The following is a 23,875-nucleotide window of genomic DNA, read 5'->3' as shown; positions in this document are numbered from 1 at the left end:
ATCTCTTGCCCAGGTACCCACAGAATCAAACCCAGGTCCCTGGTGCTCTGAAGCAGCCACCCATATGGACAAATTAATTCATAGGAGCAGGGGGTCACTGACAGGCAAGCACTGACTGCCTATCAATGACATTACTGTGGGACTGGAGTCAGGTGTCTGCCAGGCCAGAGAAAGATGGCAGTTTCCTTCCCCAAAGGGAACCAGGTACAGGTTTTCCGACAATAGATTAGTGGTCATCAGTCGACTCTGGATTCCAGACTTGGATTGAATTGACAGTCCACCATCAAACGTAGGTCTCCAGGACATGAACCTGGGTCTGTGGATTGATTAAGGGCCCAGTGGTTACCCGAGTAGGCCATTGTTCCCCTGTTTTCTCAGCTGAACCTGCACAAGTTACCAATAACCCCCAGCTCCAGCTCACACTGGGTGAACTCTCAACGGGTGCTCCCCAAGGCGAGACACAGACCACCAGTATCACAAAAACCATGGTTTATTGGCTGCCTTTCCTCTCCACCTTACAAAAAGCCCTTTCACGTCGCATAACATATTTACATAAAATATCTACAAAACCAGCTTTGGGACAGACAGAGAAGAGCGGATGGAGCCCGGAAGAGTATCAGGTTGGAACAGAGATGAAAGCTCAGTCTGTGGCTTGGGGGTGATCTATGAGCAGTCTGTGTGTGCCGTGAGTCCACCTGTCCGACAGTTCGCCTGTACCACACACGCTGCAGCCTTTAAGAGGTTTCCTCATCTTCAATCTTGGGGGCCAGGTAATACTTGATATGACCCATATCAGCAATCTTGTATTCCACCACTAGCAAGGGAGAGAGAGAAAAAAAAACAATAAGCACTCAATCAATCGCCAGGCAGAAAGACCCAGAATAAGAGCTACAACTCCCCTCCCCTCCCCATTCAGCATTCAAGAGGGAAGACATGCATTTCTGCGGTATCTTTCCCAGCTTCTGGAAGTGTGCGCGTGTCAGGAACAGTCATATTCCCCAAAGTTCAGGGACATCAATCTAAAGGAGAAAATTCCCCTCTCGTCCGGTTCAATGGGATCTTTCCGATCCTGCGGAGACAGGCAGAGCTGGCTTTCCGAACATCTCACTCAAAGGCAGCACCTGTGACAGTGCTGATCCCTCTCCCCAGGCACAGCGCAGGGCAGGGCCTGGGGGTGGTGATACTCAGCACAGGACTCCACCTGATCATCTCCCGCTGGGTGTGCAGCGCAGCTTAACGCCACCAGGAGGCAGCCAAGGCCACTCCCCACCGTAATCCCAACCCCATTGTCCATCACAGACAATCATCCCAGTAAGGACATGGCTGATCTCTTTGACTGACCCCCCGCAGGACTGGGACTGAGCACAGAGCTCTGAACGCTAAAACACACAGGGATCAGACTTAAGACAGTTAACGGTAGGACCCTGGGGAGTGTTGGACAATGGAGGCACCTTGGGTGGGGGGTCAGACCCATCATTCTTCCAAGTTTGTATCACATATAAAAAGGCATGTTGCGCGCTTGTCTTTGTTATTCAGTTGGTTGAGTCCAGGAGTTGGGATGCTATGTTGAGTTTGGACAGCACATTGGTGGGACCAACGAATACTGTGCCCAGCTTTACCCAGATAGAGAAAGGAGATTATGAAACTGGAGAGGATTCAGGCAAGATTTACCAAAATGTTGTGTTTAAGGCATAAGGAGAGGCTGGAAGCTTGTCCCCTGGACCAGAGGATGTTGAGAGGTGACCTAATGGAAGTTAGTAAAATATTAAGGGGTATAGATAGAGTCAATGGTAGTTGTCTTTTTCCTTGGGTAGGTGTTTCAAGACTATGGGAGGCACATGTTTAAGGCAAAAGGAGAGACTTAAAAAAGACACAAGGGACAAAGTTTTCACATACGTAATGAGGTCCCTAGGGAAGTGGTGGATGTGGGTACAATTATAATGTTTAAAGAAATATTTGGATAAATTCATAAACAGCACAGGTTTGGAGGGATGTGGACCAGGAGCAGGCAGGTGGGACCGGTTTAATTTGGGATGATGGTCAGCACAGACTGGTTAGGCCGAAGGGTCTGTTTCGGTGCGGTATGACTCTATACACTGGGGACATGCAGACGGGTCCCTGGAGATCAGAGTGGGGGGGCCAAACACAGGGAATGAACAGCATAGCATTGAGGGGAGCACCCCACTGAGATAAATTCACAACCCATGGCTCTGGCCACCCATACTCAACTCCAGGGCAGGAGGCAGGTGAACCAGGACCTCCTTGACCCAGAGGCAGGTCCACTGCCACCACCCCAACGTGCCTCAGCTGGGAACGAACAGAGGGGCTCAAAGCAAGGAGTAGAGTTGACCTACCGAGAGGGATATCCGCAGACATGCTGAGGGTCACTGTCGGCGACAGGGGGGTGGCTTTAGTGAAGAAATTCAGGTATTGCAGAGCAAAGGTCAACTGCACAGGTTCGTTCATCTCAATGGTCACCTGCCGGACAGAGGAAAAGCTTTCAGTTCACCCGTTAATGACAGAGACAGAGCTGACCAAACCAAACACTCACTGACACAGTCAGGCAGCAGGGTAAGATACCCCAGCACTATCAGCCCTGACACAGTGACATGCACAGCTCACCCTCTCTCCCCAATGTCTATGCAGGCTGTCAGCTAGCTCAGTTGGCAGGATGGCTGGTTTCCAATGCAGGGTGACACCACCAGCGTGAGCTCAAATCCTACCCCTGCTGAGGTAACCACGGAGGACTCATTATCCACCTCTTAACCTCGACCCCTTGGCTGAGGTACCCCTCAGGTTAAAGCACCTCTCAGGATGTGGGTGGCACAGTGGCTAGCACTGCTGCTTCACAGCGTCAGGGTCCCCAGGTTCGATCCCAGCCTTGGGCGACTGTCTGTGTGGAGTTTGCACGTTCCCCTGTGTCTGTGTGGGTTTCTTCCGGGTGCTCCGGTTTCCTCCCTCACTCCAAAGATGTGCAGGTGAGGTGAACTGGCCATGCTGAATTACCCATAGTGCTAGATGCATTAGTCAGAGGGACATGGGTCTGGGTGGGTTGCTCTTCGGTGGGTTGGTGTGGACTTGTTGGGCCGAAGGGCCTGTTTCCACACTGTTGGGAATCTAATCTAATCTACTTGTCCCTCTCAGACAGAGCAGCCCATGGTCAGGAGTGTGACTGGAGTGAGCAGGACCAAGCTTTGATTGCTACTACCTGGGGATTACCTCACACCACCATCACAAACCAGCCAGTCCCACCTTGTGAAGACCCCATGAGATGTGTTCACACCCGACCCAACAGGCCCTGGGGCAGCAAACCGCACAGACACACACACACACTGTGGGCCTGACTGACGTACTGCATCTTCCTCCTTGTCCACATTGCTGGTCTGAGACAGTTTGACGTTCCCGGTCCCAAGCTCTCCGCTCGCAGAGAATTTCACCCCATCCTTGGCACAGGAGATCACCACCGCGTCACCAATCTGACTCAAATCCCGGCAGATCCTGGCAAATTCTCCGGACGGCATCTTGACCACACAGCTGTACTCCTGCTCCTGAACAGGCAGACAGGACAGAATGGTTAGACCCAGAACACCAAGGCTGACAAGAGCAGGGATGCCTTCTCTCAGAGGGCTTGGTGTGTCTCTGGAACTGCTTGCCCCAGAGAGCTGTGTGCGTATGTGCGTCTGTGGGGGGGTGGGGAAGATTGTCAGAGTCCTGGTCAATACTAAAGGCCGGGTCAGGCAGATTTGCCATCAGACAGGGAATCAAGGTTTATATGGAAAGGTCAGACAGGTGGACGCAAGGAATGTCAAATCAGACAGGATCCTGCTTGAGGGGCCGAATGGTCTCCTCCTGTTCCTACTTATTACAGTGTTAGAAAAAGACAGAACATGGACCCAGCCATCAATCACACCAAAAGATAAACAGCAATATTTCCCAAGGATTCAGAAGACTACCTGTTGTCTCATCCACCTGGTCCGAGATGTTATTGCATAGCTCTGGAACAGGCAGGACTTAAACCTGGGTGTCCTGGCTCAGAGACAGGAATACTACCATGATGCCTCATCCCAACAGTCACCCTGTGAGAGCAGGGATAATAAATTGGCAAGGGTGCAGAAGGTATTTACTGGAACCTTATCGGGATCGGAGGGTTTGATTTTCAGGACATTTTATCCCTGGAGTGTAGGAGATTGAGGAGTGACCTTTTGGGAGGTTTATAAAACCACAAGGGTCATGGCTAAACTGAACAACCGAGGTCTTTTCCCGAGGGTTGGGGAATATAAAACTAGAGGGCGTAACTTTCAGGTGAGAGGATAAAGATCGAAAAGGGACCCGAGGGGCAACTTTCTCTCACACGTTCAGCATGGTTCGAAGGGTCTGTTTCTGTGCTGTAACACCTGACAATTTGACAAGGCAAGTATCCTGGTGACTGCATTTTCCAAGGTCTGTCCAAAGCCACGGTAACTTTCAGCGTGAAAGCACAAGCCAACGTCATCTCTATCCTTCCTCGATATCTTCAAACATACTCACCGGGATTCCGAGCTGCTCCACATCCAAATCCATTAGCTTCATCTCGTAATCAGAGACTTTCTCCTGGTCTGTGAAGAGAAACACACCGACATTCAGTGCACACAACAGCCTACACTCAAGAACAGCGACACGGGTGTCTGAGGCCACGTCAATATTCCTCATGGCCTGCCACTGTCACATCAGAATGGCACCCACAGCGAGCCAATCACTTGCTTCCCTTTTGGGGAGTTGATAAACAGACAGGCTCAGAGTGATCAATACAGAGGGCTGATCCAATAGGCAGAGGGAAACAACTGTAGCTCGGAGACAGGAGGTTTTCCAAGCTCCAGACCAGACCCTGAACAGAATCCGAGTGAGGAAGAAGAACTCCGTGTAAATAAGGACAGTGGGTGTTGGTGTTCTGCCTCAGAATGACAGAGCAGCCTCAGTGGGGACTTGGTCAGTGATGTTGGATGCACCTTCGAAGAACATTCATTGGGATGGCGGTGAATGAAAGTGGAGTGAGGAGCTCTTTCAAACAGCATGACACTCCCCACCTCCCAATCTCCCTTTAGCAGCCAGCGGGCCCATGGGTGCTGAGCAGTTATGGGGAGGCAGCATGGGATACTTGATACTGCTGTCCGACCAGTGCAGTTCCCATGTCAGGGACAGACTCGGAGGTGGAAGGGTTAGAGGGAGCACCCCATACTCACTCTGTGACTCAAAGACCAGAGCTAGTGTGTCTGCGTTGTCCTCAGCTCTCAGGGTGATGATGTCATCATTGCCTGCACATTTCAGAATCTTCGACATGCTGTTCAGGGAAAGCAGACAAACAGAGATCACTGTCACTCACCGGTCTGACCCTGCCTCAGCCAACCTATCAGTGAGACACATCAACATCAACAAGGAATACAGGGAGACACAGAAAGAATCGATTTCCACACAGGAATCACCTTCCTGTTCCACTCTGACAAAAAGCCAACCCCTGGTGTGATCTGCTCTCGAATTTCACACCTCCAGCACCCAGCATTCAGGATATCGACACCCTGCTTACTCAGGGTGGAACTGAAAGCTGAAAAAGGTTCCCCATGGGAGACTGGTGAGCAAGGTTAGATCTCATCAAATACAGGGAGAACTAGACATTTGGATACAGAGCTGGCTCAAAGGTAGAAGACAGAGGGTGGTGGTGGAGGGTTGTTTTTCAGACTGGAGGCCTGTGACCAGTGGAGTGCCACAAGGATCAGTGCTGGGTCCACTTCTTTTTGTCATTTACATAAATGATTTGGATGCGAGCATAAGAGGTACAGTTAGTAGGTTTGCAGATGACACCAAAATTGGAGGTGTAGTGGACAGCGAAGAGGATTACCTCAGATTACAACAGGATCTGGACCAGATGGGCTGAGAAGTGGAAGATGGAGTTTAATACAGATAAATGCGAGGTGCTGCATTTTGGGAAAGCAAATCTTAGCGGGACTTATACACTTAGTGGTCAGGTCCTGGGGAGTGTTGCTGAACAAAGAGACCTTGGAGTGCAGGTTCATAGCTCCTTGAAAGTAGAATCCCAGGTAGATAGGATAGTGAAGAAAGCGTTTGGTATGCTTTCCTTTATTGGTCAGAGTATTGAGTGCAGGAGTTGGGAGGTCATGTTGTAGCTGTACAGGACATGGGTTAGGCCACTGTGGGAATACTGCATTCAGTTCTGGTCTCCCTGCTATAGCAAAGATGTTGTGAAACTTGAAAGGGTTCAGAAAGGATGTACAAGGATGTTGCTGAAAATGTGTTGCTGGTTAAAGCGCAGCAGGTCAGGCAGCATCCAAGGAACAGGAAATTCGGCATTTCGGGCACAAGCCCTTCATCAGGAATGAGGAAAGTGTGCCCAGCAGGCTAAGATAAAAGGTAGGGAGGAGGGACTTGGGGGAGGGGCGATGGAGATGTGATAGGTGGAAGGAGGTCAAGGTGAGGGTGATAGGCCGGAGTGGGGTGGGGGCGGAGAGGTCAGGAAGAGGATTGCAGGTTAGGAGGGCGGTGCTGAGTTGAGGGAACCGACTGAGACAAGGTGGGGGGAGGGGAAATGAGGAAACTGGAGAAATCGGAGTTCATCCCTTGTGGTTGGAGGGTTCCCAGGCCGAAGATGAGGCGCTCCTCCTCCAGCCGTCGTGTTGTTATGTTCTGGCGATGGAGGAGTCCAAGGACCTGCATGTCCTCGGTGGAGTGGGAGGGGGAGTTGAAGTGTTGAGCCACGGGGTGGTTAGGTTGGTTGGTCCGGGCGTCCCAGAGGTGTTCCCTGAAGCGTTCTGCAAGTAGGTGGCCCGTCTCCCCAATATAGAGGAGGCCACATCGGCTGCAGCGGATGCAGTAAATGATGTGTGTGGAGGTGCAGGTGAATTTGTGGCGGATATGGAAGGATCCCTTGGGGCCTTGGAGAGAGGTAAGGGAGGAGGGAGGTGTGGGCGCACGTTTTGCATTTCCTGCGGTTGCAGGGGAAGGTGCCGGAAGTGGAGGTTGGGTTGGTCGGGGTTGTGGACCTGACGAAGGAGTCACGAAGGGAGTGGTCTTTCCGGAACGCTGATAGGGGAGGGGAGGGAAATATATCCCTGGTGGTGGGGTCCGTTTGGAGGTGGCGGAAATGACGGAGGATGATACGATGTATCTGGAGGTTGGTGGGGTGGTAGGTGAGGACCAGTGGGGTTCTGTCTTGGTGGCGGTTGGAGGGGCGGGGCTCAAGGGCGGAGGAGCGGGAAGTGGAGGAGATGCGGTGGAGGGCATCGTCGATCACGTCTGGGGGGAATCTGCAGTCCTTGAAGAAGGAGGCCATCTGGGTTGACGCCGCCTTCTCCTGCCTCCAACACACCCCATCCACCTGGACACCCCGTGCTGGCCTCCTTCGAAGCTATCCTATGAAGAGGCAGGCATAGCTGGGGCCCATGGCAACGCCTTTGGTTTGGAGGAAGTGGGAGGATTGGAAAGAGAAGTTGTTCATGGTGAGGACCAGTTCAGTCAGTCGAAGGAGGGTGTCAGTGGAAGGGGACTGGTTGGTGCGGCGGGAAAGGAAGAAGCGGAGGGCTTTGAGGCTTTCGTGATGGGGGATGGAGGTGTACAGGGACTGGATGTCCATGGTGAAGATAAGGCGTTGGGGACCGGGGAAGTGAAAATCACGGAGGAGGTAGAGGGCGTGGGTGGTGTCCCGAAGGTAGGTGGGCAGTTCTTGGACTAAAGGGGACAGGACCGTGTCAGGGTATGCAGAGATGAGTTCGGTGGGGCAGGAGCAGGCTGAGACAATGGGTCGGCCGGGGCAGTCAGGTTTGTGGATTTTGGGCAGGAGGTAGAAACGGGCGGTGTGGGGTTGTGGGACTATGAGGTTGGAGGCGGAGATCCCCTGAGGTGATGAGGTTATGGATGGTCTGGGAGATGATGGTTTGGTGGTGGGAGGTGGGGTCGTGGTCAAGGGGGCAATAGGAGGAGGTGTCCGCGAGCTGGCGTTTGGCCTCAGCGGTATAAAGGTCGGTGCGCCAAACTACTACCGCGCCTCCCTTGTCTGCCGGTTTGATGGTGAGGTTGGGATTGGAGCGGAGGGAGTGGAGGGCTGCATGTTCTGAGGGTGAGAGGTTGGAGTGGGTGAGAGGGGTGGACAGGTTGAGGCGGTTAATGTCGTGGCGGCAGTTGGCTATAAATAGACTGAGGGCGGGTAAGAGGCCAGCACGGGGTGTCCAGGTGGATGGGGTGTGTTGGAGGCGGGAGAAGGGGTCGTCAACCCAGATGGCCTCCTTCTTCAAGGACCAGATTCCCCCCAGACGTGATCGACGATGCCCTCCACCGCATCTCCTCCACTTCCCGCTCCTCCGCCCTTGAGCCCCGCCCCTCCAACCGCCACCAGGACAGAACCCCACTGGTCCTCACCCACCACCCCACCAACCTCCGTATACAGCGTATCATCCGCCGTCATTTCCGCCACCTCCAAACGGACCCCACCACCAGGGATATATTTCCCTCCCCTCCCCTATCAACGTTCCGCAAAGACCACTCCCTTCGTGACTCCCTCATCAGGTCCACACACCCCACCAACCCAACCTCCACTCCCGGCACCTTCCCCTGCAACCGCAGGAAATGCAAAACGTGCCCCTACACCTCCCTCCTCCCTTACCTCTCTCCAAGGCCCCAAGGGATCCTTCCATATCCGCCACAAATTCACCTGCACCTCCACACACATCATCTATTGCATCCGCTGCACCCGATGTGGCCTCCTCTACATTGGGGAGACAGGCCGCCTACTTGCAGAACGCTTCAGGGATCACCTCTGGGACACCCGGACCAACCAACCCAACCACCCTGTGGCTTCAACTCCCCCTCCCACTCCACCGAGGACATGCAGGTCCTTGGACTCCTCCATCGCCAGAACATAACAACAGGACGGTTGGAGGAAGAGCGCCTCATCTTCGGCCTGGGAACCCTCCAACCACAAGGGATGAACTCCGATTTCTCCAGTTTCCTCATTTCCCCTCCCCCCACCTTGTCTCAGTCGGTTCCCTCAACTCAGCACCGCCCTCCTAACCTGCAATCCTCTTCCTGACCTCTCCGCCCCCACCCCACTACGGCCTATCACCCTCACCTTGACCTCCTTCCACCTATCACATCTCCATCACCCCTCCCCCAAGTCCCTCCTCCCTACCTTTTATCTTAGCCTGCTGGACACACTCTCCTCATTCCTGATGAAGGGCTTGTGCCTGAAACGTCGAATCTCCTGCTCCTTGGATGCTGCCTGACCTGCTGCGCTTTTCCAGCAACACATTTTCAGCTCTGATCTCCAGCATCTGCAGACCTCACTTTTTACTGTACAAGGATGTTGCCAGGGTTGGAGGATCTGAGCTACAGGGACAGGCTGAACAGGCTAGGGCTGGTTTCCCTGGAGGGTCGGAGGCCGAGGGGCGACTTATAGAGGTTTACAAAAGCATGAGGGCCGTGGACAAGGTCTTTCCCTTGGGGTTGGGGAGGTAGTGCAAAAGTTGTAGGGGCATATGTTTAGGGTGGGGGGGGGGGTAGACTGACTTAAAAAATGAGAAAGCTGATACAATGACACCATTTAAAAGGCATCTCGATGGGTACGTGAATAGGAAGGGATTAGAGGGACTGGATTAATGGAGGCGAAATGTCCATCTCCCTAAGTACAAGCCTTGGGAGGTGATAGTGTGGAACCTCAGGCAGTGGGTGAGACACGATCACAGTGTGTGTGTGTGTGTGGGAGTGAGGAGGTAGAGGGTGAGACAGTATCACTGTGTGTGTGTGAGAGTGAGACAGTATCACTGTGTGTGTGTGAGGGTGAGACAGTATCACTGTGTGTGTGTGTGTGTGTGTGTGTGTGTGTGTGTGTGTGTGTGTGTGTGTGTGAGAGAGAGTGAGACAGTATCACTGTGTGTGTGTGAGAGAGTGAGACAGTATCACTGTGTGTGTGTGGGTGAGACAGTATCACTGTGTGTGTGTGGGTGTGTGTGTGTGAGAGAGTGAGACAGTATCACTGTGTGTGTGTGAGAGAGTGAGACAGTATCACTGTGTGTGTGTGTGGGTGAGACAGTATCACTGTGTGTGTGTGAGAGAGTGAGACAGTATCACTGTGTGTGTGGGTGAGACAGTATCACTGTGTGTGTGTGGGTGTGTGTGTGTGAGAGAGTGAGACAGTATCACTGTGTGTGTGAGAGAGTGAGACAGTATCACTGTGTGTGTGTGGGTGAGACAGTATCACTGTGTGTGTGTGGGTGAGACAGTATCACTGTGTGTGTGTGTGTGTGTGTGTGTGTGAGAGAGTGAGACAGTATCACTGTGTGTGAGGGTGTGTGTGTGTGGGTGAGACAGTATCACTATGTGTGTGTGAGAGAGTGAGACAGTATCACTGTGTGTGTGTGTGTGTGTGTGTGTGTGTGTGAGAGAGTGAGACAGTATCACTGTGTGTGTGTGTGGGTGAGACAGTATCACTGTGTGTGTGTGTGTGTGAGTGAGACAGTATCACTGTGTGAGGGTGTGTGTGTGTGGGTGAGACAGTATCACTGTGTGAGAGAGTGAGACAGTATCACTGTGTGTGAGGGTGTGTGTGTGGGTGAGACAGTATCACTGTGTGTGAGAGAGTGAGACAGTATCACTGTGTGTGTGTGTGTGTGAGAGTGAGACAGTATCACTGTGTGTGTGTGTGTGAGAGTGAGACAGTATCACTGTGTGTGAGGGTGTGTGTGTGAGAGTGAGACAGTATCACTGTGTGTGAGGGTGTGTGTGTGGGTGAGACAGTATCACTGTGTGTGTGTGTGAGAGACAGTATCACTGTGTGTGTGTGTGGGTGAGACAGTATCACTGTGTGAGAGAGTGAGACAGTATCACTGTGTGTGTGTGTGAGAGTGAGACAGTATCACTGTGTGTGTGTGTGAGAGTGAGACAGTATCACTGTGTGTGTGAGAGTGAGACAGTATCACTGTGTGTGTGAGAGTGAGACAGTATCACTGTGTGTGTGTGAGAGTGAGACAGTATCACTGTGTGTGTGTGAGAGTGAGACAGTATCACTGTGTGTGTGAGAGGGTGAGACAGTATCACTGTGTGTGAGAGGGTGAGACAGTATCAGTGTGTGTGTGTGTGTGTGTGAGGGTGAGACAGTATCACTGTGTGTGTGTGGGTGAGACAGTATCACTGTGTGTGTGAGGGTGAGACACTATCACTGTGTGTGTGTGTGAGGGTGAGACAGTATCACTGTGTGTGTGTGTGAGGGTGAGACAGTATCACTGTGTGTGTGTGTGAGGGTGAGACAGTATCACTGTGTGTGTGTGTGTGAGGGTGAGACAGTATCAGTGTGTGTGTGTGAGGGTGAGACAGTATCACTGTGTGTGTGAGACAGTATCACTGTGTGTGTGTGTGAGGGTGAGACAGTATCAGTGTGTGTGTGTGTGTGTGAGGGTGAGACAGTATCACTGTGTGTGTGTGAGGGTGAGACAGTATCAGTGTGTGTGTGTGAGGGTGAGACAGTATCAGTGTGTGTGTGTGTGGGTGTGTGTGGGTGAGACAGTGTCACTGTGTGTGTGTGAGGGTGAGACAGTATCAGGGTGTGTGTGTGTGTGTGTGTGAGGGTGAGACAGTGTCACTGTGTGTGTGTGTGAGGGTGAGACAGTGTCACTGTGTGTGTGTGTGTGTGAGGGTGAGACAGTATCAGTGTGTGTGTGTGTGTGAGGGTGTGTGTGTGAGGGTGAGACAGTATCAGTGTGTGTGTGTGTGTGGGTGAGACAGTATCACTGTGTGTGTGTGTGTGTGTGAGGGTGTGTGTGTGAGGGTGAGACAGTATCACTGTGTGTGTGTGTGTGAGGGTGAGACAGTATCACTGTGTGTGTGTGTGAGGGTGAGACAGTATCACTGTGTGTGTGTGTCTGTGTGTGAGGGTGTGTGTGTGAGGGTGAGACAGTGTCACTGGGTGTGTGTGTGTGAGAGTGAGACAGTGTCACTGTGTCTGTGTGTGAGGGTGAGACAGTGTCACTGTGTCTGTGTGTGAGGGTGAGACAGTATCACTGTGTGTGTGTGTCTGTGTGTGAGGGTGTGTGTGTGAGGGTGAGACAGTGTCACTGTGTCTGTGTGTGAGGGTGAGACAGTATCAGTGTGTGTGTGTGTGAGGGTGAGACAGTCACTGTGTGTGTGTGTGAGGGTGAGACAGTGTCACTGTGTCTGTGTGTGAGGGTGAGACAGTGTCACTGTGTCTGTGTGTGAGGGTGAGACAGTATCAGTGTGTGTGTGTGTGTGAGGGTGAGACAGTGTCACTGTGTGTGTGTGAGGGTGAGACAGTATCAGTGTGTGTGTGTGTGTGAGGGTGAGACAGTATCAGTGTGTGTGTGTCTGTGTGAGGGTGAGACAGTATCAGTGTGTGTGTGTGAGGGTGAGACAGTATCACTGTGTGTGTGAGACAGTATCACTGTGTGTGTGTGTGAGGGTGAGACAGTATCAGTGTGTGTGTGTGTGTGTGAGGGTGAGACAGTATCACTGTGTGTGTGTGAGGGTGAGACAGTATCAGTGTGTGTGTGTGAGGGTGAGACAGTATCAGTGTGTGTGTGTGTGTGGGTGAGACAGTGTCACTGTGTGTGTGTGAGGGTGAGACAGTATCAGGGTGTGTGTGTGTGTGTGTGTGAGGGTGAGACAGTGTCACTGTGTGTGTGTGTGAGGGTGAGACAGTGTCACTGTGTGTGTGTGTGTGTGAGGGTGAGACAGTATCAGTGTGTGTGTGTGTGTGAGGGTGTGTGTGTGAGGGTGTGTGTGTGAGGGTGAGACAGTATCAGTGTGTGTGTGTGTGTGGGTGAGACAGTATCACTGTGTGTGTGTGTGTGTGAGGGTGTGTGTGTGAGGGTGAGACAGTATCACTGTGTGTGTGTGTGTGAGGGTGAGACAGTATCAGTGTGTGTGTGTGTGTGAGGGTGAGACAGTATCAGTGTGTGTGTGTCTGTGTGAGGGTGAGACAGTATCAGTGTGTGTGTGTGAGGGTGAGACAGTATCACTGTGTGTGTGAGACAGTATCACTGTGTGTGTGTGTGAGGGTGAGACAGTATCAGTGTGTGTGTGTGTGTGTGAGGGTGAGACAGTATCACTGTGTGTGTGTGAGGGTGAGACAGTATCAGTGTGTGTGTGTGAGGGTGAGACAGTATCAGTGTGTGTGTGTGTGTGTGTGTGTGTGTGTGAGGGTGAGACAGTATCAGTGTGTGTGTGTGTGTGTGTGGGTGAGACAGTGTCACTGTGTGTGTGTGTGTGTGTGAGGGTGAGACAGTATCAGTGTGTGTGTGTGTGTGTGTGTGTGAGGGTGAGACAGTGTCACTGTGTGTGTGTGAGGGTGAGACAGTATCAGTGTGTGTGTGTGTGTGAGAGGGTGAGACAGTGTCACTGTGTGTGTGTGTGAGGGTGAGACAGTATCAGTGTGTGTGTGTGTGTGAGGGTGTGTGTGTGTGTGTGTGTGTGTGAGGGTGAGACAGTATCAGTGTGTGTGTGTGTGTGTGTGTGTGAGGGTGAGACAGTGTCACTGTGTGTGTGTGAGGGTGAGACAGTATCAGTGTGTGTGTGTCTGTGTGTGAGGGTGTGTGTGTGGGTGTGTGTCTCTGGGATACAGTGTATCCCCGCGTCTTCTCATCAATGAACTGGATACAGTTTCCCGCCAAGCCGGCCTTTCGCGCGCCGCTGACGTCACGGGCGGGCAGCTGGCGCCCTTTTTTCTGGTGCACAAACCGGTCCAAAAGGATGCAGCAGGAAGGAGGGCGATGGGCCGAAGGGGTGCAACCCACTTATACTACCCCATTTCTCCTCCTCCTCCTCCCACTACTACAACAACAACCCGGCGGCTGCAGTAGCGCCGCTTCTCCTGCTCCCAGTTAGCAGCCCGGGGTGTGGGGGGGGGTGAATGTTTCTTGCTGCAGCCACTGACTGACCTGCTCAGGTTGACCCCCATGGCCAGGTTGCGGTCACAGCGGTAAGTGTCGAAGCCGTCGCTGCGCAGGGTGAGCTGCACCAGGGAGACGTGCGAGCTGTCCATGGACTGCAGGCTGATGCCGGTGGAGCTGATGTCCCAGCACGCCTCGGTGATCAGGTCCTTGAGGGCCTCCAGCACCTTCTTCAGGATGCTGCCCTGCACCAGGCGAGCCTCGAACATCTTGGTAACGGGGGGTGGATGGAGCTCCCACAGCAACACACACACAGAGAGAGAGAGGGGGGGGGGGGGGGGGGGGGGAGCAGGCCTAGGGAACCGCACTGCACAGCCACACTCACTCAGGCTGTGCAGGGACTGAGGGAGGCCTGCACCGCTCTCACTTCCTCATATAACCTCATGCAAATCAACCCCCTGCCATATATGGTAACGGCGCCAAACCCTGCCCCTGCCCAAAGCCCCTCCCCTCCAAACAACAACAACAAAAGGAAAAGAAAGCAAGCCCTTTACTTTTGCATCTTTCTGCGTCGATTGCAATCTCCTCCTGGAGCTATACCAGACATTGCTGCACGCTGGGGGCGGGCAGACGGGGCACAGGGGCATTTGCAGATGCTGCTGCTGCTGCTATTGCCAGGGCCAGGGGGGTGCAGGTAACAGCAGGGGGGGTGGTGGCACTTTGGGTTAATTTGGGTGGATGCATGTTGCAGCAGCAAGGTCCACCTCACGCTGAACACACACTCCTGCTCACTCATTGCAATCAACGCGCGCCTTTGCAAATTTTAGTTTTCCCCGAGAGGAATTTCGCTCCAATTTCTGCAAACTCTCAGTTTGTTTCTCTGTGCAGAGAGAGCTGGAGGCGCTGTCGGCAGCGCCGCTCTGTTGCCCCTAGTGGCCGGAGGACCATTAAGGAGCCTGTAGCAGCGCCGCTCTGTTGCCCCTAGTGGCCGGAGGACCATTAAGGAGCCTGCAGCAGCGCCGCTCTGTTGCCCCTAGTGGCCGGAGGACCATTAAGGAGCCTACAGCAGCGCCGCTCTGTTGCCCCTAGTGGCCGGAGGACCATTAAGGAGCCTGCAGCAGCGCCGCTCTGTTGCCCCTAGTGGCCGGAGGACCGTTAAGGAGCCTACAGCAGCGCCGCTCTGTTGCCCCTAGTGGCCGGAGGACCGTTAAGGAGCCTACAGCAGCGCCGCTCTGTTGCCTCTAGTGGCCGGAGGACCATTAAGGAGTCTGGAGCAGCGCCGCTCTGTTGCCCCTAGTGGCCGGAGGACCATTAAGGAGCCTGTAGCAGCGCCGCTCTGTTGCCCCTAGTGGCCGGAGGACCATTAAGGAGTCTGGAGCAGCGCCGCTCTGTTGCCCCTAGTGGCCGGAGGACCATTAAGGAGCCTGGAGCAGCGCCGCTCTGTTGCCCCTAGTGGCCGGAGGACCATTAAGGAGACAATAGCAGCGCCGCTCTGTTGCCCCCAGTGGCCGGAGGACCAGAATGTGGGAGGACCGGCGGGGCGGGGCTGGAGGACCGGCGGGGCGGGGCTGGAGGACCAGCGGGGCGGGGCTGGAGGACCAGCGGGGCGGGGAGGAGTGGTTGAAGGGGGAACCTTGACAGCCGAGGCCCTCGGCTCCCCGGGAGGGTTTGTTGAGAAGGAGCTGGGAGCCGGCGGTGAGGGTGACCGCGTGTGTGTGTGTGTGTGAGCGAGGGAGGGCCGTGCAGCCTGGAGCCCGCGGCCCGGGGCCCGGGGCACCATGAGCGAGCTGAGGCGGCGGGGCGGCCTGGAGGAGTACACCGAGGACAGGGTGAGAGGCGCGGCCCGGCCCGGCCCGGGGACCGGGGCCTGGGGGCGGGGGTTCGGGGCTCTGTGTCCCGGGGAGATACGGCCCCGTGGGTAGGGGACATCACAAACCCCCATCCTCACCCCCACATTCCCCCATCACCCCTTACCCATGACCCCTCACCTATGAACCCATACCCATGACCCTTTTCCCCATGACCCCTCACCCCTCTAACCCCATGACCCCTCACCCCAATTCCCCCATCGCCCGTTACCCATGACCCCTTACCACCATCACCATGACCCCTCACCCCCAATTCCCCCATCGCCCCTTACCCATGACCCCTCACCTATGAACCCATACCCATGACCCTTTTCCCCATGACCCCTCACCCCTCTAACCCCATGACCCCTCACCCCAATTCCCCCATCGCCCGTTACCCATGACCCCTCACCTATGACCCCTTACCCCCATCACCCCCCTACCCCCATGACCCCTCACCCCCAATTCCCCCATCGCCTCTGACCCCTTACCCCCATCCCCATCATCCCTTATCCATGACCCCTCACCTATCACCCCCCACCCCCATCCCCATCCCCATCCCAGTCACTCTCCATCAAACACCCATCATCCCCACCACCATGCCCCCCCCCAGACATTCCCAACCCCCATCCATCCTCCCCAGACAATCAGCCCCACTCACACCAGCCCCACTGATCACCCCCCCAACCCTGTACATCTCCCCTCTCCTCGGCCTGGCACATCATCCCCACTGTTGCCCCTTTCCTCCATTGCGCCCCATCCTCAGACACATGACCACCCCTGCCCCATCCCATTTCCAGACACATCAGGACCCGCGCACCCTGGAGGCTTCAGCGACCATTCCCCAAACCGTTGCCCTGCAGTCCCAGACACATCGCTCTCCCTCTCTGATCCATCCTCCAAGTGGATCACCCCAATGTATCCTACTCCGAGCAACTTTCTCCTTTCCCCTGAGCTTCCTCACTCCCCCTCATGCCTAGTCCCTTGCAACACCCCAACACGTCACTATCCCTGAGCCCCATCCTGCTATCATCTTTTCAGACAGGTGACCCTTCTTCTTACAACTCATCTTGTGTATCCTTCCCGAAGACAGATCCACAGACACCTCCATCCCATGCTTCATCCCCCACCCCCACCTTGGATTTGGCAATGTTACATGGTATGTTGGATGCTGGTGAGAGAATCTGTATTGTCTGTGGCTCTGGAATGGATGTGAATCAGAGATGTGTAGCGTTCCTGATTATGCCTGGCAGGCTTGGTATATATTTGGGGCTGGTCAGTCTTTGATCACTGGCCAACTGACAGTGAGCTGCAGTGCCAGAGGATCAAACAGAGGTGCTAAGGGTCAAGGGCTTTTTGTCACTTCAACCCTGCCAGACATCAGGCCAGAGTGAAGTCTCACTCGCGTTTTGACATGGGATATCTTGAAGACTGACTCAGACACAGACATTCAGAGAAATGCGAAGTAATGACTTTTAATAAAACAAACAAGTGCAGGACTGATACAATTAATGGTGGAGATCAGGTTGTATTGCAGAGTAGAGGGTTCTAGGGGACATAATTCTTCATGATTTGCATACCAGAATGACAGTGTGGTTAAGACGGTGTTTGTTACCTTTGCTCAGAGCTTTCAGTGTGGGAGTTGTGATGTGTGTACTGGTTGTACAGGATGTTGGTGGGGCCCCTGCTGAAGTATTTTGTGCCGTTCTGGTCACCCTGTTAAAGTAAAGATTTTATTAAACCAGAGAGCGTTCAGAAAAGGTTGACCAGGACTTGACTGGGAAATGAGGGTTTGAGGTCGAAAAATTGGTGCAATTGTCTGGGACTTTTTTCAGTGGTGCGTAAGAGGCTGCTGGGTGACCTGATAGACGTTTATAAAATCATGGAGGATACGGATAACGGGAATTGCAAATGTCTTTTCTCTCAGGTGGGAGAGTTCAAAACTGGGGGCCATATACTTAAGGAGAGAGGAGAAGGATCATGATGGGCAACTTTTTTTTACACAGAGTGTGTTTCGTGTGTGGAATCAACTGCCAGAGGAAATGGTGGGTGTAGGTACAGTTACTATATTTAAAAGATGTTTGGATCAGTCCATGAGTAGGAAAAGTTTGGAGGGATATGGACCAAACACAGGCAGATGGGACTAGTTCAGTTTGGGGACATGGTCAGCATGGACTGGTTGGGCCGAAGGGTCTGTGTCCTTGCTGGATGAAGTTGAGAATAGCAGCATTCAGTGAGTGACCTGTGAAACTGGATCTGTTAAGAGAAGGGGAAACAGCCTTGCAATGGTCAAGAAAATGAATCTTTCAGAAGCAACATTTTCTCACTGACGTAGGCTGGTTCAGGTGAAGTTTTCTACATCCATACATTGTATTCTCACTCGTGTCCTGTGCAAGAATAAGGAACCAGTTTTATGTTGATGCCTCTCGGTAGCAGTTTGGAACAGACAGTGTATTTTGTAATCTCAACCACAGTATGAATGTGATTGCCAGTTGAATTTGTTGCTGACTGTCCCAGATTGGTGGACCCAGTATTTGATTTCCCCCAGCGAGCGATGGATGATCTTGTTAATCCCAAAAGACCTCGATCGGGTCACCCTTCAGCCTTTTCCCAAAGGGACCAGTCTCTAGTCTCTTCAGTCTTTTCCTACATGTGCTACCTCTCAGGCCTGGTATCATTCTAATGAGTCTTTTTTACAAATCTCCTTCCATCCCTTGATATGATGGAGTCCAGAACAGTGCAAAGTACTCCCAACTGCTGGCCCATCAAGTTTCAGAGCAACTTGAACAAGCCTCCTGGAAACAAACAGCAGGTCAGGCAGCATCCACAGAGACAGACCAAGCTGATCTTCCAAGTCTAGATAGAGTCATGGGGTTGTACAGCACAGAAACAGACCCTTCGATCCAACTCATCCATGCTGACCACATATCCTGAATACATCTCAACCCACCTGCCAGCACTTGGCCCATATCCCTCTGAACTCTTCCCATTCATTACCCATCCTGATGCCTTTTAAATGTTGTCTTTGTACCAGCCTCCACCACATTGTCTGGCAGCTCGTTCCATACACGCACCACCCTCTGTGTGAAAATGTTGCCCCTTTGGTCCCTTTTGTATCTTTCCCCTCTCACCCTGAACCTATACCCTCTAGTTCTGGACTCCCCCCACCCAGGGAAAAGACTTTGTCTATTTATCCTATCCATGCCCATCTTGATCTCATCGACCTTGATGAGGTCATCCCTCAGCCTCTGACACTCCAGGGAAAGCAGTCCCAGCCTGTTCAGTCTCTCCCTGCAGGTCCAACCCTCCTCCCCTGGCAACATCCTTGTCAATCTTTTCTGTATCCTCAGGTTTCTCACACTTGCCCAGAGCCTAACCAGCTTGCCTTGGTTCTCAGCTAGAGCCCTGTCAAAGGCAGCCCCCATTGTCTGATGGCCTGCTTTTCCTGGCTAGGTGGGTGGCGAGTAACACCCTGCCTTTTCCCCTCCATTGAGACTCTGGTTTCCTTGTGAGGTGACCATCAGGTTTAATTATATCTGCTGCAAGCCTGCTAAATAAAGGACTGTGCAGTTAGTTTCTGTTAAAGGATGTCAGATTCTGCATGTTCTATTGTTTGCCTATTGGCATCCTGTTGAGGAACACCTCCCATCTTATTATCTCCATCCGAATGTTTTGTCTGTTTGCTTAACACTGCCTGCTTTTGGATGCTGAAAATAAGGGGAAAGGCTGCTGTCTTTTATTCGATTGGTTCATGTCCCTTACCAGCCAGTGTGGCCGTTTTTGTTTGCATTAGTCAGATAAATTGTTTTCCAAAAACGTGATTGTGTTGGAATTGATTGCAATGAAATGGATTGAGAATTACAGTCTTGATCTTGGTGTCCAATATGGTGGTGCTTGGCTTATTTTCTCTTGAACGTGATTTGAAGCCCTGTCTCTATAAGGATGGATGTGCTGGTGGGAGAGCAGGCCTACCAGAACAATGATGGCCTTGTGAGATGGGAAGCAGCTGAGCACTCTGGGTCTGTCCCCGATGGAGATTAGGAGGATGATCGAAGCTTACAGAATACTGAGGCTGGATGTGGAGAAGATGTTTCCATTTGTAGGAGAGATTGGGACCCAAGGGCTACAGCCTCAGAGTGAATGGCTAGCCCCTGCAAACTGAGATGAGGAGTATGGCCCTTTACAGTTGAGATAAGGAGGAATTTCTTCAGCCAGAGGGTGATGAATGTGTGGGACTCTTTGCCACAGAGGGCTGTGGAGGCCAAGTCCCATTGAGTGTAGTTCAGACAGAGTTAGACAGGTTCTTGATTGGGAAGGAGATCAAGGATTCCAGAGAAGAGACAGTAGAATGGGATTGGGAAAGATATCCGCTATGATCGACTCGCGGAGCAGAATTGATGGGCCAAATGGGTAAATTTGGCTGCAGTATCTTATGGCGAAGATGCAGTGAAAAGTGCTTCTGTTTTGATGAGTTTTAAACAGTTGGTTTTAAGGAAGATTCCTTCACTGTTTTCTATTTTGAGGTTTGTCTTTGTGCGAGAGTGTTGGGGGGGGGGGGGGGGGGGGGGGGGAGGAGGAGGTGGGAGGAACAACTCGAAAGGGGACTGAAGATTTGAAACTCTGCTGCACTGTTACTTGTTTGAAGGAGATGCCTTGCTGAGCTGGCCTTAGCATGACAATGGTGAACACACACTCATTTTGCCCGTGAGAGAATGAAGGGGCAAATCACAGACATCTCCTCACAATGCAGTTACCTGATTGGCAGGGAAGTGACCTCCAGTCCACCAGTATGGGAGGCCAAGAAACTGCTGTGTCTCTCACACACACACACACAGTCACACACACACACAGTCACACACACACACAAACTGAAGGCATTGATATCATCAGGATGAGAAGACTTCAGTTCGGAGGTGACGTGACCTTGTTGTTGGTTGCCTTGGGTTGTAATCAATGCTGAGGAGAAGCAGTTGTAATAGATTTGGATCTCTGTGTGGTTATGGGGGAGCTGTTCCCCAGACTGTTTTCTCTGTGAGTCCCAGGAGCTGTGGGGTTTCCTGCAAGTCACTGTGTTGGACACTATTGCAAGCATTCCTCATCCCTCATCTCCTCCCTGTGGACAAGGAATTCCTGATGAAGGCCTTATGCCCGAAACGTTGATTCTCCTGCTCCTTGGAAGCTCCCTGACCTGGGCTGTGCTTCCCCAGTGCCATACTTTTCAACTCTGAGTTGTGCAGTCCTCAGTTTCTCCTGTCCCCACAGTGCCTTACATTCAGAGCAGAACATCTGGACCATGGTCCCCAGCCCACTGCAGTGGGAGCTGCTGAAGGTTCATTCAAGCTGGAACATGTTGGTCCCAGTGGTGACAAAGTGAACACCAGCAATTTTCCACTTCCAGCATCAGACTGAAGCTGAAAATGGCCACAGTAATCAGCTGACTAGACAGTTTAACTTAGCAACATGAAACCAAGATGGACCAAATGGTATTGTTTGAACTGACATCAACTATTTTCTCCAAAGACAGCCAGGTGTCGATAAGCCATCATCTCCTGGTTCGATTGACTCCTGACTGCTAAGTTTCACACACTGGAGACTGGAAACAAGGAACTCAGACATTGGAATACACAATCCTGTCTCCTTCGCAGCTAGAGCAAAGGTCACTGCACCCTCTGGTGTGATTCACCGGACAGCTTGATTCACTCTTCAGTCAAACAGCAAGTTGGTGAAAGTTAACTGGCTTTCGATCCTTCTCAGACAGGAGTGCGGCACAGAAGATGGAGTCGATGGAAGGATAGAAAGATAGGATCAACAAGATGTGTGGAAAGCCACTCAGTGTCCCCGAATCATCAGTCGGTCCCTAACTGTTCATTCTGATGAGTAGGATTGACTGCTCTCAAGGTATAGTCAAGAAATGTCACTATCAGTGAGATTTCACCATTACATTTCCCACCTCATCTCAGTGCCAAGTCACAATTCAAATCTGCTCACAGATGGTCAGTTTTACTGCTCGCATTTCTGTAACCTCTCAGGTGTTCTAGAGATAGTCAGCTCGCCTTTATGAGGGGCAGGTCATGCCTCACAAACCTTTACTGAATTCTTTGAGGATGTGACAAAACACATTGATGAAGGTAGAGCAGTGGATGTGGTGTACATGGACTTTAACAAGGTGTTCGATAAGGTTCCCCATGGTAGATTCAAATAGCAAGTAAGGAGGTATGGGATACAGGGAAACCTGGCTGTCTGGATACAGAATTGGCTGGCCCATAGAAGACAGAGGGTGGTAGTAGGTGGAAAGGATTCAGCCTGGAGCCCGGCGACCAGTGGTGTTCCACAGAGATCGGTTCTGGGACCTCTGGTCTTTGTGACTTTTATAGAATGACTTGGATGAGGAACTGGAAGAGTGGGTTAGTAAGTTTGTTGATGACACAAAGGTTGGTAGAGTTGTGGATAGTGTGAAGGGCTGTTGTAGGTTGCAACGAGACATTGACAGGATGCAGAGCCCAGCTGATAAATGGCAGATGGAGTTCAACCTGGAAAAGTGTGAAGTGATTCCTTTTGGAAGGTTGAATTTGAATGCAGAATACAGGATTAAAGGCAGGATTCTTGGCAGTGTGGAGGAACAGAGGGATCTTGGGATTCACATCCAGAGATCCCTCCAAGTTGCCACCCAAGTTGATGGGATTGCTAAGATGACGTATGGTGTGTTGGCTTTCATTAGCAGGGGGATTGAGTTTAAATACCATGAGGTTATGCTGTACCTCTGTAAAGCCCTGGTTAGACCACACTTGGAATATTGTGTCCAGTTCTGATCACCTCATTATAGGAAAGATATGGAAGCTTTAGAGTGGGTGCAGAGGAGATTTACCAGGATACTGCCTGGATTGGAGGGAATGTCTCATGGAGAAAGGTTGAGGGAGCTAGGGCCTTTCTCATTGGAGTGAAGAAGGATGAGAGGTGACTTGATAGAGGTGTACAATACGATCAGAGGCACAGATAGAGTGGGTAGCTAGAGACTGGTTCCCAGAGTGGAACTGGCTATTACGAGGGGACAGAACGTTAAGGTGATTGGAGGAAGGTTTCGGGGAGATGTCAGAGGTCAGTTCTTCAGACACAGAGTGGTGGGTGCATGGAATGCACTGTCTGTGATGGTAATAGAGTCAGATCCATGAGGGATGTTTAAGGGACTCTTGGATAAGCAAATGGATGGGAGTAAAATGGAGGGCATGTCGGTTAGTCTGATCTTACAGGAGGATAAAAAGGTCAGTACAACATCAAGGGGCGAAGGGCCTGTACTGAGCTGGACTGTTCTATGTTCCATACACTTTGCAATCCATTGTCAGATCCAAACCAACCAATTTGTACATAGTAACCTTCCACACACATATAAATGTGACAGTGAATGTATCATCCTGTTGTGACAAGATCATTGAGAGTGAAATGCCTGGCGTGGACACTGTTCGGGTGTGCCCTTCTCCTTTACACAATAGTGCACTTGGATCTTTTCCATAGGCCACGAAAAGCAGACATGGACTTGGGTTCATGTCTCAGTACCTCCCTTAGTAATCCTGGGCTGTGTGAGCCTTGAAGCTACACCTTGTTGACTCGGAGGCATGCTGTCACTGACACTGACTGAAACGCAGTTCCTTTGTTTTGATAATTGCTGACTCAGTGGCATTACAACATTGCCCACCATTTTGTCAGTGCTGTGTTCTCGACAGAACTCAGCTTACCCCAGTTGCTGTTGGTTCAGTTTAGCTTGTACAAGGAGGAGGAGGAGGGCGAGACTGGGTTTGGCTCTCACACCCTGTATTACCTCATAGCCTGCTGGGTTAATGCTTAACTCTGACTTGACAAGCTGGTTGGGACAGCATGCACCACTTTCTGCTTCTGATGGGAAGTCATCATGAATCCTGCCTGTATCTGTCATAGACTTGTAGCTTTTTCCTACTAGCCACTGGCTCCTGATGACACATAGGAGGGACAGTTTAAATCAGACAGTGAGCAGACCATCAGCACACGGACTGAAGAGAATGCATTCCATTTTTATATCCGATTTATCTGCAAGATGTTTCAGATGTTTCTGCTTTTGCTCCTTTTAAAGAGGCATTCTGCTGTGATTGACATTGAACTGAATGTGAGCAGTGATCC

At 52.0% G+C, this 23,875-nt stretch overlaps 2 protein-coding genes across 2 annotated transcripts in view; one reads left to right on the top strand and one right to left on the bottom strand.

Annotated features, from left to right (window-relative positions):
* Positions 1-474: 474 nt before the first annotated feature.
* pcna (proliferating cell nuclear antigen) lies at positions 475-14,234 on the bottom strand. Its single transcript, XM_060856729.1, has 6 exons — positions 13,929-14,234; positions 5,220-5,317; positions 4,528-4,595; positions 3,354-3,548; positions 2,355-2,478; positions 475-814 (listed from the first exon to the last, which is right to left on the bottom strand). Exons 1-6 carry the CDS (start codon positions 14,147-14,149, stop codon positions 735-737), a joined length of 786 nt encoding a protein of 261 aa, XP_060712712.1. The 5' UTR covers positions 14,150-14,234; the 3' UTR covers positions 475-734.
* Positions 14,235-15,495: 1,261 nt separating this feature from the next.
* The window catches only part of cds2 (CDP-diacylglycerol synthase (phosphatidate cytidylyltransferase) 2), a 35,764-nt gene continuing 27,384 nt past the window's right edge, over positions 15,496-23,875 (top strand). The window contains exon 1 of the mRNA XM_060856722.1: positions 15,496-15,709. Within this exon, the coding sequence (XP_060712705.1) occupies positions 15,659-15,709 (51 nt within the window). The 5' untranslated portion in view covers positions 15,496-15,658. The remainder of the gene's footprint in view (positions 15,710-23,875) is intronic.

This window comes from Hemiscyllium ocellatum, chromosome 48 (assembly GCF_020745735.1).
Source record: "Hemiscyllium ocellatum isolate sHemOce1 chromosome 48, sHemOce1.pat.X.cur, whole genome shotgun sequence".
Classification (NCBI taxonomy): domain Eukaryota; kingdom Metazoa; phylum Chordata; class Chondrichthyes; order Orectolobiformes; family Hemiscylliidae; genus Hemiscyllium; species Hemiscyllium ocellatum.
The sequence above is the reverse complement of the archived record's forward strand: the minus strand, read 5'-3'. Positions and strand labels throughout refer to the sequence as shown.

Bases quoted from the DNA above. Each gene is read 5' to 3' on its own strand.
- pcna (XM_060856729.1), bottom strand. From the start codon at position 14,149: ATGTTCGAGGCTCGCCTGGTGCAGGGCAGCATCCTGAAGAAGGTGCTG. The intron at 5,318-13,928 runs GTCAGTCAGTGG...TTCCCTGAACAG, and splicing joins ATGGGGGTCAACCTGAGCAG to CATGTCGAAGATTCTGAAAT. The intron at 2,479-3,353 runs GTACGTCAGTCA...TCTGTCCGGCAG, and splicing joins TGGACAAGGAGGAAGATGCA to GTGACCATTGAGATGAACGA.